Source organism: Armigeres subalbatus, chromosome 2 (assembly GCF_024139115.2).
Source record: "Armigeres subalbatus isolate Guangzhou_Male chromosome 2, GZ_Asu_2, whole genome shotgun sequence".
Lineage (NCBI taxonomy): Eukaryota > Metazoa > Arthropoda > Insecta > Diptera > Culicidae > Armigeres > Armigeres subalbatus.
The window spans coordinates 145,940,522-145,952,917 of NC_085140.1; the positions used below are offsets into that span (position 1 = coordinate 145,940,522).

At 39.6% G+C, this 12,396-nt stretch overlaps 1 protein-coding gene across 3 annotated transcripts in view; it reads right to left on the reverse strand.

Annotated features, from left to right (window-relative positions):
- Positions 1-12,396, reverse strand: part of LOC134210974 (RING-box protein 2-like) — a 126,530-nt gene that overhangs the window by 55,642 nt on the left and 58,492 nt on the right. The window contains exon 1 of one of the 3 annotated variants that reach the window (XM_062687437.1): positions 9,113-9,253. The exons of the other annotated variants lie outside the window; for them this stretch is intronic. Within the exon in view, the coding sequence (XP_062543421.1) occupies positions 9,113-9,242 (130 nt within the window). The 5' untranslated portion in view covers positions 9,243-9,253. Of the gene's footprint in view, positions 1-9,112; positions 9,254-12,396 lie in introns of those variants that run through there. 3 annotated transcript variants of the gene reach the window in all.

The following is a 12,396-nucleotide window of genomic DNA, read 5'->3' on the forward strand; positions in this document are numbered from 1 at the left end:
GGTTAGGCGAAAAAAAATGTCAAAATAATAGATAGGAATGTAGGAAAAACTGAAATTTTCCACATTTTGATGAAACATCTAACATTTCGGCGAGGCAAAACGCCCTAGTGGAACTATCCTACAATGTACTCGCGTCTCCACGCACTGTCCAATAGGGTGGTTCAAAAAATCGATTTTGCTCCACAGTGCTCATCTGATTCTTTACCATGTTCTGAGTGTCCTCTGAAAATTTGAGCTCATTTGGGATAAAACTGATTTAGCACAAGCCATTTCAAGTTTGCATGCAAATTAGTATGGGGAAATTTATTTTTTCATTATACTGTTAATTACGCTTCCCCATCAAGCGCAGGTTAAAAGAGAACTTACATAGCTAAAAGCAATACTCAACAGCTTTCACTAAGAGAAAACCGCATCTCAATTAATCAATTAGTAATCGAATTTAATCTATGCCGTGGTTTTCTGGAGCTAATTGCATAACTCATCAACAGGCAACATTGCTGCTCGTGGCGCGAAAGATAGCACACACAAATTCAGGCTACTATGTTGCACTGCACATTTCAGTGATGCCCTCAAAGAAGTTTAACGATCATGACTAAAGATTTGCAACATGTCTTAAAATCGATTACTAATTATTGGGACGATTAATCAACACGCGGTTTTCGTTGGGTGAAAGCTGTTGAGTACCCCTTTTAGCTATGTAGGTTTTCTTTTAACCTGCGCTTAATGGAGAAACGTCATTAACAGTATAATGAAAAAATAAATTTCCCCATACTAATTTGCATGCAAACTTGAAACGGCTTGTGCTAAATCAGTTTTAATGCAAATGAGCTCAAATTTTCAGAGGACACTCAGAACATGGTAAAGAATCAGCACTGTGGAGCAAAATCGATTTTTTGAACCACCCTACTGTCCATACCAGAATGCGTATGTGCCGAAGCATGGTACGTTGTTCCCTAAGAGCTGCCTGCTAAAAGGCGTTTTGCCTAATGAGTTTTCCGGCAACGAAATATCACCACTTTTTTGAAATGTGAATATTATCAATATGATTGAGATTTTTTCTAATTTTAATATGGCACCAGCTAGCTATATTGTTTAACTGTTGCATGAGGTAGAAACACCCATGGAAATCGTTATAGCTAAGGCATAAAAGCAGTCTATGCTTAGCTAGGGCATATTGCCCCTCCTTCCCCTACACCTCTAGAAGGAATCGAATGTACCAGAAATGCCATGAATGAACTTCAAGATCTGGTTACAGCAGTCGTGGACAGAGGACTAAATTTGATTTTGTTTAGTTTGATTTTGTTCTGTTTTAAATTATATTTTTATCGTAATGTTTTATACTAAAATGAATTTGCATAACTGAATTACTTAACAAGTGATATTTTTGAACAATTTGGAACAGTCTACGTAGACTTCAATGGGGAGGGAAGATAGGGGTTTCGGAAAACTCTGCGATTTTTACTAGAAAATGTTAAAATTTGGTCTACGCGGTTTATGGACAGCTTCTAGGCACATGTTTCTTCAATCCGAGGCAGTAACGCCCTGTTGTGGGAAGCAATGTCAATAAATAAGAAGAGGACCACTGCAAGAAAGTAAAAAAAAACACATTCCGCGCTGCCGCTACAGCTATAATAGATGTGGTATTCATAAAGTGGCTAAGGATCTTTCTACAGTCAAACCTCCATGAGTCGATGTTCTATGACTCGATATCGACTCATGGAAGCAAATTATGCCATATTAAAAAATATTTTCTGGGTTACTGCGATAGTCCCTCCAAACAGCTTTTCAAAGATTTTCCATTCCACATCTCGATATTTCTATGAGTCGATGGTCCCTTCAATATCGACTCATGGAGGTTTGACTGTACTCGCTTAACAGGTGCACGTGCTGGTACATTCTCACGTATAAGTTGACTTCAGCGTTTATGGAGACTGTTTCATTTTATATTCCACTGTATACAAATTCATCTCATGTCGAAAAAAGGCACTAAAGTATCAATATTTTCTGTTCGTCATTTGGCCGAAAGAGTCGTTTGACCGAAAGGGTTATTTTGCCAAATAGGGCTAGATTTGATTTAACCATCGCACAAACCGTATCATTAGACATATCAATATCCCAATGGACCAACTTGTTTTTCTTCCAGTCGAAATCCTTCCACAATTGATTTGGTTTTAACGGATTCAAGTCAGCTGTGTGGCCGATTGGTAACTCATGCTGACTTTGACTCTGATCACCTTCCATTATTATAGACGGCGATCTTCAGCTACTGATCCGTCTTAAAAATGTGAGAAGAAGGCAATACCAAAGAACTCGTGATCCCGCGTTGAAAGTTATTTGGCGAGATTTGCAAAATGAAATTAAAAAACGTTTCGCTATTCTGAGAAATACAAACTTTGAGAATAATGACTCGAAGTTGGATCCCAGTTCGAAACCCTTTTGGAAATTAACGAAAATTCTTAAAAAACCTCAAAAGCCAATTTCAGCGCTTAAAGAGGGAGAAAAAAAATTTATTAACAAATGGCGAAAAGGCTCAAAAACTTGCTCAGCAGTTCGAGAGTGCCCATAATTTCAGTCTAGGTCTCACTAGTCCAATTGAGGATCAGGTTACACGGAGCTTCGAAGACATTCTCAATTAAGAGAATGTGTTCGACCCTTCGTTGGGAACTAATTTGGATGAAGTGAGATCTATTACTAGAAAATTTAAAAATATGAAAGCCCCGGGTGATGATGGTATTTTCTACATACTTAACAAAAAACTTTATCCTTCTTGGTTAATTTATTTAACAAATGTTTTCAATTGGCATACTTTCCCGATAAATGGAAAAACGCCAAAGTTATTCCAATGTTGAAGCCGTACAAAAATCCAGCTGAGGCTTCTAGTTATCGCCCAATCAGTTTGCTTTCTTCAATAAGCAAACTGTTTGAAAAGATTATTTTAAATAGAATGATAATTCATATTAATGACAATTCTGTTTTTGCTGATGAGCAATTTGGTTTTCGCCATGGGCATTCAACCACCCATCAGTTATTAAGAGTAACGAATTTAATTCGGCTCAACAAATCTGAAGGATATTCGACTGGAGTTGCTTTTACTGATATAGAGAAAGCATTTGACAGTGTTTGGCATGAAGGTTTGATTGTAAAATTGATGAATTTTAATTTTCCTCTGTACATCATTAAACTGATCCAAAATTATTTATCAGATCGCTCACTTCAGGTAAACTATCAGAATTCCAAATCTGATAATTACCTGTAAGGGCTGGTGTCCCCCAAGGCAGCATACTGGGGCCCATATTGTATAACATTTTTACTTCTGACTTACCTGATTTACTACCAGGGTGTCAAAAATCTTTGTTTGCAGATGACACGGGCCTTTCAGCCAAAGGGCGAAGCCTTCGTGTCATTTGTAGTAGATTGCAAAAAAGTTTGGATATTTTCTCCACTTACTTGCGAAAATGGAAAATTTCCCCGAATGCTTCCAAAACTTAGCTTATAATTTTCCCACATAAACCGAGAACTTCTTATTTGAAACCTTCTAGCAGACATATTGTCACTATGAATGGGGTTCCAAGGCCTTCAAGCCAAATGTAACAAATATATTAAGTGTCTATATCCACTTATAAACAGAAAATCAAAACTTTGTCTTAAGAACAAACTTTTGATTTACAAACAAATTTTTAGACAAGCCATGTTGTATGCTGTGCCAATATGGACTAGTTGCTGCAATACCAGAAAGAAGGAACTTCAGAGGATTCAAAATAAAATTTTGAAAATGATTCTGAAGTTGCCTCCGTGGTTTATGTACCAATAAACTGCATAGAATTTCTAATATTGAGACATTACAACAAATGTCCAACAAAATAATTTCCAATTTTAGACAAAAATCATTGCAATCAATTGCAACGATTAGCTCCTTGTACCCTTAGTATAAATTAGGTTAAGTTTAGGTTAAATAGAAAACAATGTAATTCCTACATGATTCCACCAGAGGAAATCCCGCTTAACTTTTCAAAAGGACCTAAGTAACATTTTTTTCATGAATTAATTTAAATAGCGCAATCAACAGAACAACATGAAATCTATTGATAGCGCTATTCAAATTAATTCATGAAAAAAATGTTACTTAGGTCCTTTTGTAAAGTTAAGCGAGAAATATCCTAACTGCCAGAGGCAATTGACATGTATTAATAATAACTAAAAACATAACATAGCAAATAAGGATGATAGTGTTAAGAAGACACGGAACACCTAGTCTAAGCGATGAATGCATGTATTAGATAATTAGCAAAAAAAAATAAAAAAAAGTTGTTGAATAAATGCATAATCGAACGACGAAACAATACAACGCACAAATAGCCGATACACTCGAGTTGAAATAAACGGTGGAAAACAAACAAAACAAAAAAAGAGGTAACAAACATTAAACCATACACATAGCAGTGATGCCGGTCTTCTTGATATCCGAAATAAACGTGACGCAGACATCGTGTCTGACCAGCATTTTCTAATTGGGGAGATCCGACTACGCACTGCTCGGATTCAGCGGCGGGAGAAGAGATTTGGACGGCGATTCAAAACACGCCGACTAGAAGATCCAGCTGTGAAGATGTCGTTCCCTGAAGAACTTGGAACTTGTACAGCAGATGTTCTGGAAGGTGGCAGCGTAGAAGAGCAATGGCCGGCCATCAAAAATGTCTTTATGGAAACAAGCAAGTGGATTACAGATGCAACCTGGGGGAAAATTGAGGAGCGTAAAGAAGCAATGGCCATGATAGAGTGAGCAAGAACCAGAGCAGCCAATTGGAAATGAATTTAAAGATGCCGGTGAAATACGCGACAGTTCAGTTACTTACCGACCCAATTGATCAGCTGAAATGTTGGATCGAGCTCTTCGAACAAGTTCGACTTCAAGTATCGACCTGCGACTAACAATCAACACCACGGCATGATCCGCTAGGGGTGTAATGCATTACCCGCGTCAACTCCGAAGCTCCATCATTGCAGGAGATTGAAGCAGCCACCCGAAGCATGAAATTCAACAAAACTCCTGGGGTCGATCGCATTTGAGCAGAGCTAAGGCTGACTCCATGCTATCTGCGCAAATGTAGCATCAACTATTTTTCAGTTTTTGGGACACCGACTTTTCCTGTCGACTGTCTGTAGGGCATCTTAGTATAGGTCCAAAAAAAGTAATGGGTAATGTTTTAAACATAACCGCGAGTAGACGTAGGACTTGAATAATCGTAACGTATTTACATTTATCTTTTGAATTTATGGGGGTTTGATTGGTATAGGTATTGATATTGGAAACGACACCATTCATACTATGTAGAATTATTAGCGTTTTTTTTGTCAAAACTTCTGGAAATGAAACTAATAATTAAATACATAATTAGAATCGCATTGCTTGTAACTATGGAACCCTTATTTACTCAAGCAAATGTAGGGAATTTATAGATTTTAGAAATTATTTTTGCAATTTCTGATCATAATACCTGGTTTACAGTTCGTCTTTGAGAGATAAAAGATTTAATTTTAACAGCCTCGTTGGATAAACGTATAACTCGTGCTGAAAAAAATCATCTTTTTGCAACTAGTTGCAAAAACTTCTATTAATGTTTTGGTTGCCAAACTATGAGTTCAGTTTAATAATATAATTTCTCAGAAAATGAGAACCAAAGTATAAAATAATGTTTATTAAAAATATTCTTCTGGAAATGATTTTTTGCGGACTATTTCAAAACATTTACATGTAATACGGCAAAATTTCCTTATTTAAAATGGATATCAATAACATTGCTGAATGAGTATCATTTAATTGCCAATGCCTGCTGCGAATGAATGAAAATAATTATTTTTAATCAAATTTATATATTCAATAGTGTAGTTGATTTTTTTTTGCTAAGGAATCAGAACTGTTATAGTTGTGGGTTATTAGGGTTCTTTCACAAATTACGTCAAGGGGGTCAAGCCAAACGTTACGGTCCATACAAAAAAAAAAACTTTCCATACAAAAAGTGTTACGTGGAGGAGGGTGGGGGTCCAAAATCACCAAATTTAGCGTAACGTAATTTTAGAAAGAACCCTTAAACCAATCACTTTCCCTGGATGAGCAGACAAATTTTATTATTCTTCATCCACCACCACTGCCCTCGCAGCCTTCAGCCGTGAACTCCGAGCGAAGCGATTGCATCGATCGCAACCGACACCACTGCATCCGACCATCATCAAGCATAGAACGGCAAAAAAAAATGCGCCCTCTTCTTTCATGCACACTTGCAGACCCGCCAGGAGCTCTCTCGCTGGCGACTGCATGCTGTGTAGGTAAAAAAATGCGAGAAAAAATGCGGGAGCGAAAAGCACGTCAGTACGCGCTGCTGTCACAAACTGTAATGACTCGCACACGGAAGGCATTGCTTCTTTTATGCACAAAGTAAAATCTTGCGGTGGATTCGAAGGCACGTGGCAATGCATTCTGATGTCCGTGTTAGGAATGCACGAGATTGATTATATATGAAACTTTTATTGACCTTGACAAGATTTGAAATTTTCAATAGCTTATCGTTAAAAATCTTAAGTTTCAATGAAGTTGGCAAATTGCTGGAGAGTGTCCGAGTCGATTGATATATGAATCTTAAAAATCCATCGAAAGATAAAGGCGCTAGTAACGTTTGAAATCTTCCCTTTCAGCGTAACGCTCTTGATTTCCAAAAATCTAAATGACACCTAGTATAGTAAAGAAAGACGTAAGTCCTACGTCAAAAAGGGGATCTGACTTTAGAGATGGACACGACTCTCCGACGGCAGCAGGCAGGATTTCGCCCAGGAAGATCTTATGAGGACCATATTGTCTTGTCATACTCCGTATATTCCTGGCGCAAGTAAACGAATTCCAAGAGCCACTCTATTTGGTTTTCATCGGAAAAGCTTGCTTTAGAACGTCTGAACTACGAATATCAGTGGGGCGCCCTTAGACGCAAGAGCACCCAGACAAAATCGTCGGCCTCATCGAAGAGCAGTACGAAGCTTTTACGTACGATTGACTCTGTACCAAACTTAGGGCTGCTCTGACAGCTATTAGTATGGAGCAAAACGACTGCGTGGTTGGCGACGTGAAGCCATGGACCGAGCCGAATGGAGAAGACTCTTATATACCGCACAGGCCACTTCGGCCTTAGTCTGAATAATAATAATAATCTAAACGACTTTGATTTCACTGAAGACTTCTAGCGCATCGGTGATCTGATATGCAAAGTAAGCTGAAAGGTCGAATGCAACTCTATGGCGGGTCTCACTATCAACGTCAACAAGAGCAAAGCGTTGGATAACAACACGAACAACCCCTCCAACTTTACGGTAACCGGACAAGCAGTGGAGAAGGTTGAAACCTTTCAATATTTTGGCAGCCAGTTAGCGTCGGACGTGACAGTTTACGAAATATATGGAGATCCAATCAGATTAGTCAACGCACCAAATTTAGAATATTCGACTCTAATGTGAAATCTGTGTTGTTTTAAGCCAGTGAGACTTGTGGTGTATCAACAAACATCAAGCAGAAACTGCAAGTATTCATTAATCGATGTCTGTGTTTTAACGATGACTTGAAAAAAAAAAACGATATCTAAAGATACAGATATCTGTATACATAGATTCGAGAGCGTGAATGGAGGTCGGACGGCAACACACAAGAGCGGAGACGAAATCTGCAACCAAGCGCTGAACTTTAATCCGGCAGGATATTGCAGCAGAGGATAGGGGCCCTCCTTAGCCGTGCGGTAAGACGCGCGGCTACAAAGCAAGACCATGCTGAGGGTGGCTGGGTTCGATTCCCGGTGCCGGTCTAGGTAATTTTCGGATTGGAAATTGTCTCGACTTCCCTGGGCATAAAAGTATCATCGTTGTTAGCCTCATGATATACGAATGCAAAAATGGTAACCTGGCTTAGAAACCTCGCAGTTAATAACTGTGGAAGTGCTTAATGAACACTAAGCTGCGAGGCGGCTCTATCCCAGTGTGGGGATGTAATGCCAATAAGAAGAAGAAGAAGAAGAAGATTGCAGCAGAGGATCCATGGCCTTGTGGCGACTTAGCCTCATTAAAGAAATGTAGGAAGTCGACAGGAATCTCACCTGGTCAAGACTAAAGCGAGTAGCTTCTAGGGGTGGTCAGGATACATGATTAAAATATGCTTTGTTATTAAGAAAAAACCAACTGAAACCAAAATCAATTAGTGGCTCGAGAAGCTGTTAAAAGTTTAATTACTTGATACCATGTCGTGAGTTAATTAGAAACATGTCACGTTTTCACTGCCGGTAAATGTGAGACTATTCCAAGCAAGATTAAGAAGTCCAAGCATCACATTTTTTTTAATGGGGAAAGTTTTAATGGGTAGGAACAAACGCTCATTTGTTGAAATACACAAAGAAAATGTAAAAAAACACGAATCGTTAGCTTTGACGTATGATGTCAAATTAATGACACATTACAAAATAATAAGCAAAGGATAAGTCTCCAAAAGATGTACCACCAGGTTCAACAGAAGTCATATCTTTTTTTGTCTTTATTTGAGAGGTTTTCAGCCCTAGGCTGCCTCACATCTTATGAAGTCATATCTCATTTATAGCATTGCCAAATAAAACAATTTCGCAATATTTAATAATACCGATGGGGTATCTCAATTTTCCAGACATCTCTGAATCTTAAAAGACATAAATGAAGAAACTTCAAAACAAGCACGAAATAATTGATTTGAATCGATCACATCAGGGAGCCTTCATATGGATCGTCTGAACAAACACCACTTACATTGTCAGATAATATTACTCAGGAAAATACTTGTTCACAAGGCCCACATTGTCTACGGCTTGTCTGGCTCCATTCTTGGTAGTGAATGTAGATTAACATGGAACACGGCGACGCTTCCAGTCCTAATGTCTATTGATTGCGTGTTGCGTAACGAGCTGCATTAACTGTCCGTGCATGGTTCCCTACTTGGCGGCTATTAGAAATCACTTAATACACTTACTTAGACTGTAGACGACAATCGCGACACAGGTATTATAAGTTTAATTTTCCGTCGACGCGACGTGACCTAGAAGGTAAAATAACTAACCTACCAACCCAACAATCCACGGTATGATAAAGTTAATTATAGTTTCACTTTGCTTAATCAATTTGCACACAACCTTAGGCACGTGCCATCCTAGTTTAGAATTCTTACACGTGCCTCCCGAGTTGTGCATATCGCAGACAAACCCTTTTCCCCCCATTATCAAGGCTGATAGAAGTGCGAACTGAAAATCAAACCACTTGAACACAGATGGGTGTGTCCCCGAGCAACGCCATCGCTACAAATCGAATCAATCGGAACTTAGTAAGTTCGACTTTCAACAATGTCATATGAATCAAACAACTTCAGCGGTGCCCACTTTCTGCCAGTTTTCGGAATGAATCAACTATATTGCATCATCCATTTTGGACGCAATGACTAGTGATAAAAAAGTAACAGACAAGAGGCCTGTCACGCGGAGGCAGAGTTTAAACATGACTTTGCGAAATCATGTTGCCAACGGTAATCTATACCGTTTGATTAAAAATTCGGTTGCTTCATTTAATGACAAGATAAAACATATTGTATGAAAATTTAATGTGACATTTCGACATTGTTGTATCATAAGGGCGAATGTCGCAAACGTAAACATTGACTTGTTTCGCAAACTGCTCGGAAAAAGGACCACTTCCATCCAACTACCACGGAAACTGATAGAGCTCCGCGCCTTCTACGAAATAGAAGTGAAAAATACCGTGAGTAGGCCGCAATATTCATTGTAGCCATTGTTTACGTTTGCGACAATTTCGATTTTAGATAAGTATTGTGCCTTGCAATAAAATGACAACTTTTGTGATCATTTTCCAAGACTCTCATAGATGTGAAAAATTTATCCGCAGTAGAAACAGCGCGTGCTATCAAAGCATTCATCGCCACAATTCATCACGTGTCGGACACATTTTCAAAAATATCAAAGCACCTTTTTTTCTGGCGGTATGTTTTTCTTAGGCGACTATCTGGCGCTCATTTACTGTTGCGATAAAATTAGCGGAGGAGTAGATTTTTTTATGAGCGGTACAGTATTCAATATTTTTATTAGTACTTGAGTTCGCTAGATAACCATTCCAGTAAAGATTATTTTGATTAATGGTCCGGTCTACGATAAGGTGTCCATTCAAAATTTATTTTCAAATCTCCGATTTTTTCTCTCGGTTATGTCAGTTAGCCATATAATTTTAGGAGATTTTTGGTTTGAACGAATTTAAAAACGGTGTTATTTACATTTGCAGCCAACGATTGAACTCATGTATGAACGTCTATAAGTGGTTGGTTTTATGGCGATATAGAAATAATTGAATATTAAGAACGTCGTTAAGTGTTCCATAACTGTGGGGAGAGTGTAAATACAATTTTAACATTCCGGTATTTGTCATAAGATAAATTTGTACTATTCCATTTATTTCCAATACTTTACTGTATCTTCGACCTCAAGTCAAGTACGAGACACTGAAGACGGCCTTACAGTTGAGGTCACATACGAAATATGTCAAAGATATAATAAAGTAGTAAAATTAAATGGAATAGTAAAAACTCGTTTTATGACAAGTAAATAATTTCTACTAAAAGCTTAAAATGTCCCACGAAAATGTCCTTTCGTCGCCTAGGTCGTTGCCGATTGTATCGAGTCGTATTATCTTCTATGTCGTTCGTAATAGTTGTTTTTAAAGGCGGCTTATTGGGCCTGCGCAAACCTCTTGTCTCATCGGAGGGCCGTCGTGTCAGGGCTGTTTAGCGTCCCACCTAACACCAGGACTTGGGCTTTTTTTTTATGCCGCCGACTATTGCCGACCAATTGCAAGAGAGTTCGTGGGGCAGTACCAGGCGGGATTTATGGGTGAACGCTCTACCACAGACCAGGTGTTCGCCATACGTCAGGTATTGCAGAAATGCCGCGAATACAACGTGCCCACACATCATCTATTTATCGACTTCAAAGCCGCATATGATACAATCGATCGGGACCAGCTAACTGATACGGTTGATCAAGGTGACGATGGATCGGGTGATGTGCGTAGTTCAAGTTTCAGGGGCATTCAAACGCGTAGAGGGTTACGGCAAGGTGATGGTCTTTCGTGCCTGCTATTCAACATCGCTTTGGAGGGAGTAATACGAAGGGCAGGGATTGACACGAGTGGTACGATTTTCACGAAGTCCGTCCAGTTATTTATTTGGTTTCACCGACGACATTGATATCATGGCACGTAACTTTGAGAGGATAGAGAAAGCCTACATCAGACTGAAAAGCGAAGCTAAACAGATTGGACTAGTCATCAACACGTCGAAGACGAAGTACATGATAGGATGAGGCTCAAGAGAGGTTAATGTAAGCCACCCACCACGAGTTTCTATCGGTGGTGACGAAATCGAAGTGGTTGAAGAATTCTTGTACTTGGGCTCACTGGTGACCGCCGACAACGATACCAGCAGAGAAATTCGGAGGCGCATAGTGGCTGGAAATCGTACGTACTTTGGACTCCGCAAGACGCTCCGATCGAATAAAGTTCGCCGCCGTACCAAACTGACAATCTATAAAACGCTCATTAGACCGGTAGTCCTCTACGGACACGAGACCTGGACGATGCTCGTGGAAGACCAACGCGCACTGGGAGTTTTTGAAAGGAAAGTGTTGCGTACCAGCTATGGTGGGGTGCAGATGGCGGACGGTACGTGGAGGAGGCGAATGAACCACGAGTTGCATCAGCTGTTGGAAGAACCATCCATCGTTCACACCGCGAAAATCGGAAGACTGCGGTGGGCCGGGCACGTAGCCAGAATGTCGGACAGTAACCCGGTGAAAATGGTTCTCGACGCTGAGAGGAAAGATTTCAAATGTTACTAGCGCCTTTATCTTTCGATGGATTTTGAAGATTTATATATCAATCAACTCGTACGCTCTCCACCATTTAACTTAAGATTATCAACGATAAGCTATTGAAAATTTCAATTCTTGTCGAAGCCAATAAAAATTTCATATATAGCCAATCCCGTGCATTCCTAACACGGACATCAGAATGCAGTATGCCACGGGCCTTCGGGTCGACCGCAAGATTTTCTTTGTGTATAAAAGAAGCAGTGCCTGCCGTGTGCGAATCATTACAATTGGTGACAGCAGCGTTCGTCGTTCGTTCGCTGTGTAGAACGTTCGCAGCGGTAGAACTGCCAGTAGGTCTGCGAATATGCATGAAAGAAGTGGGCGCATTTTTTGTCATTCTGTGCTTGATGATGGTCGGATGCAGTGGTGTCGGTTGCAATGGATGCAATCGCCCATCGCATCGCTCGGAGTTCAC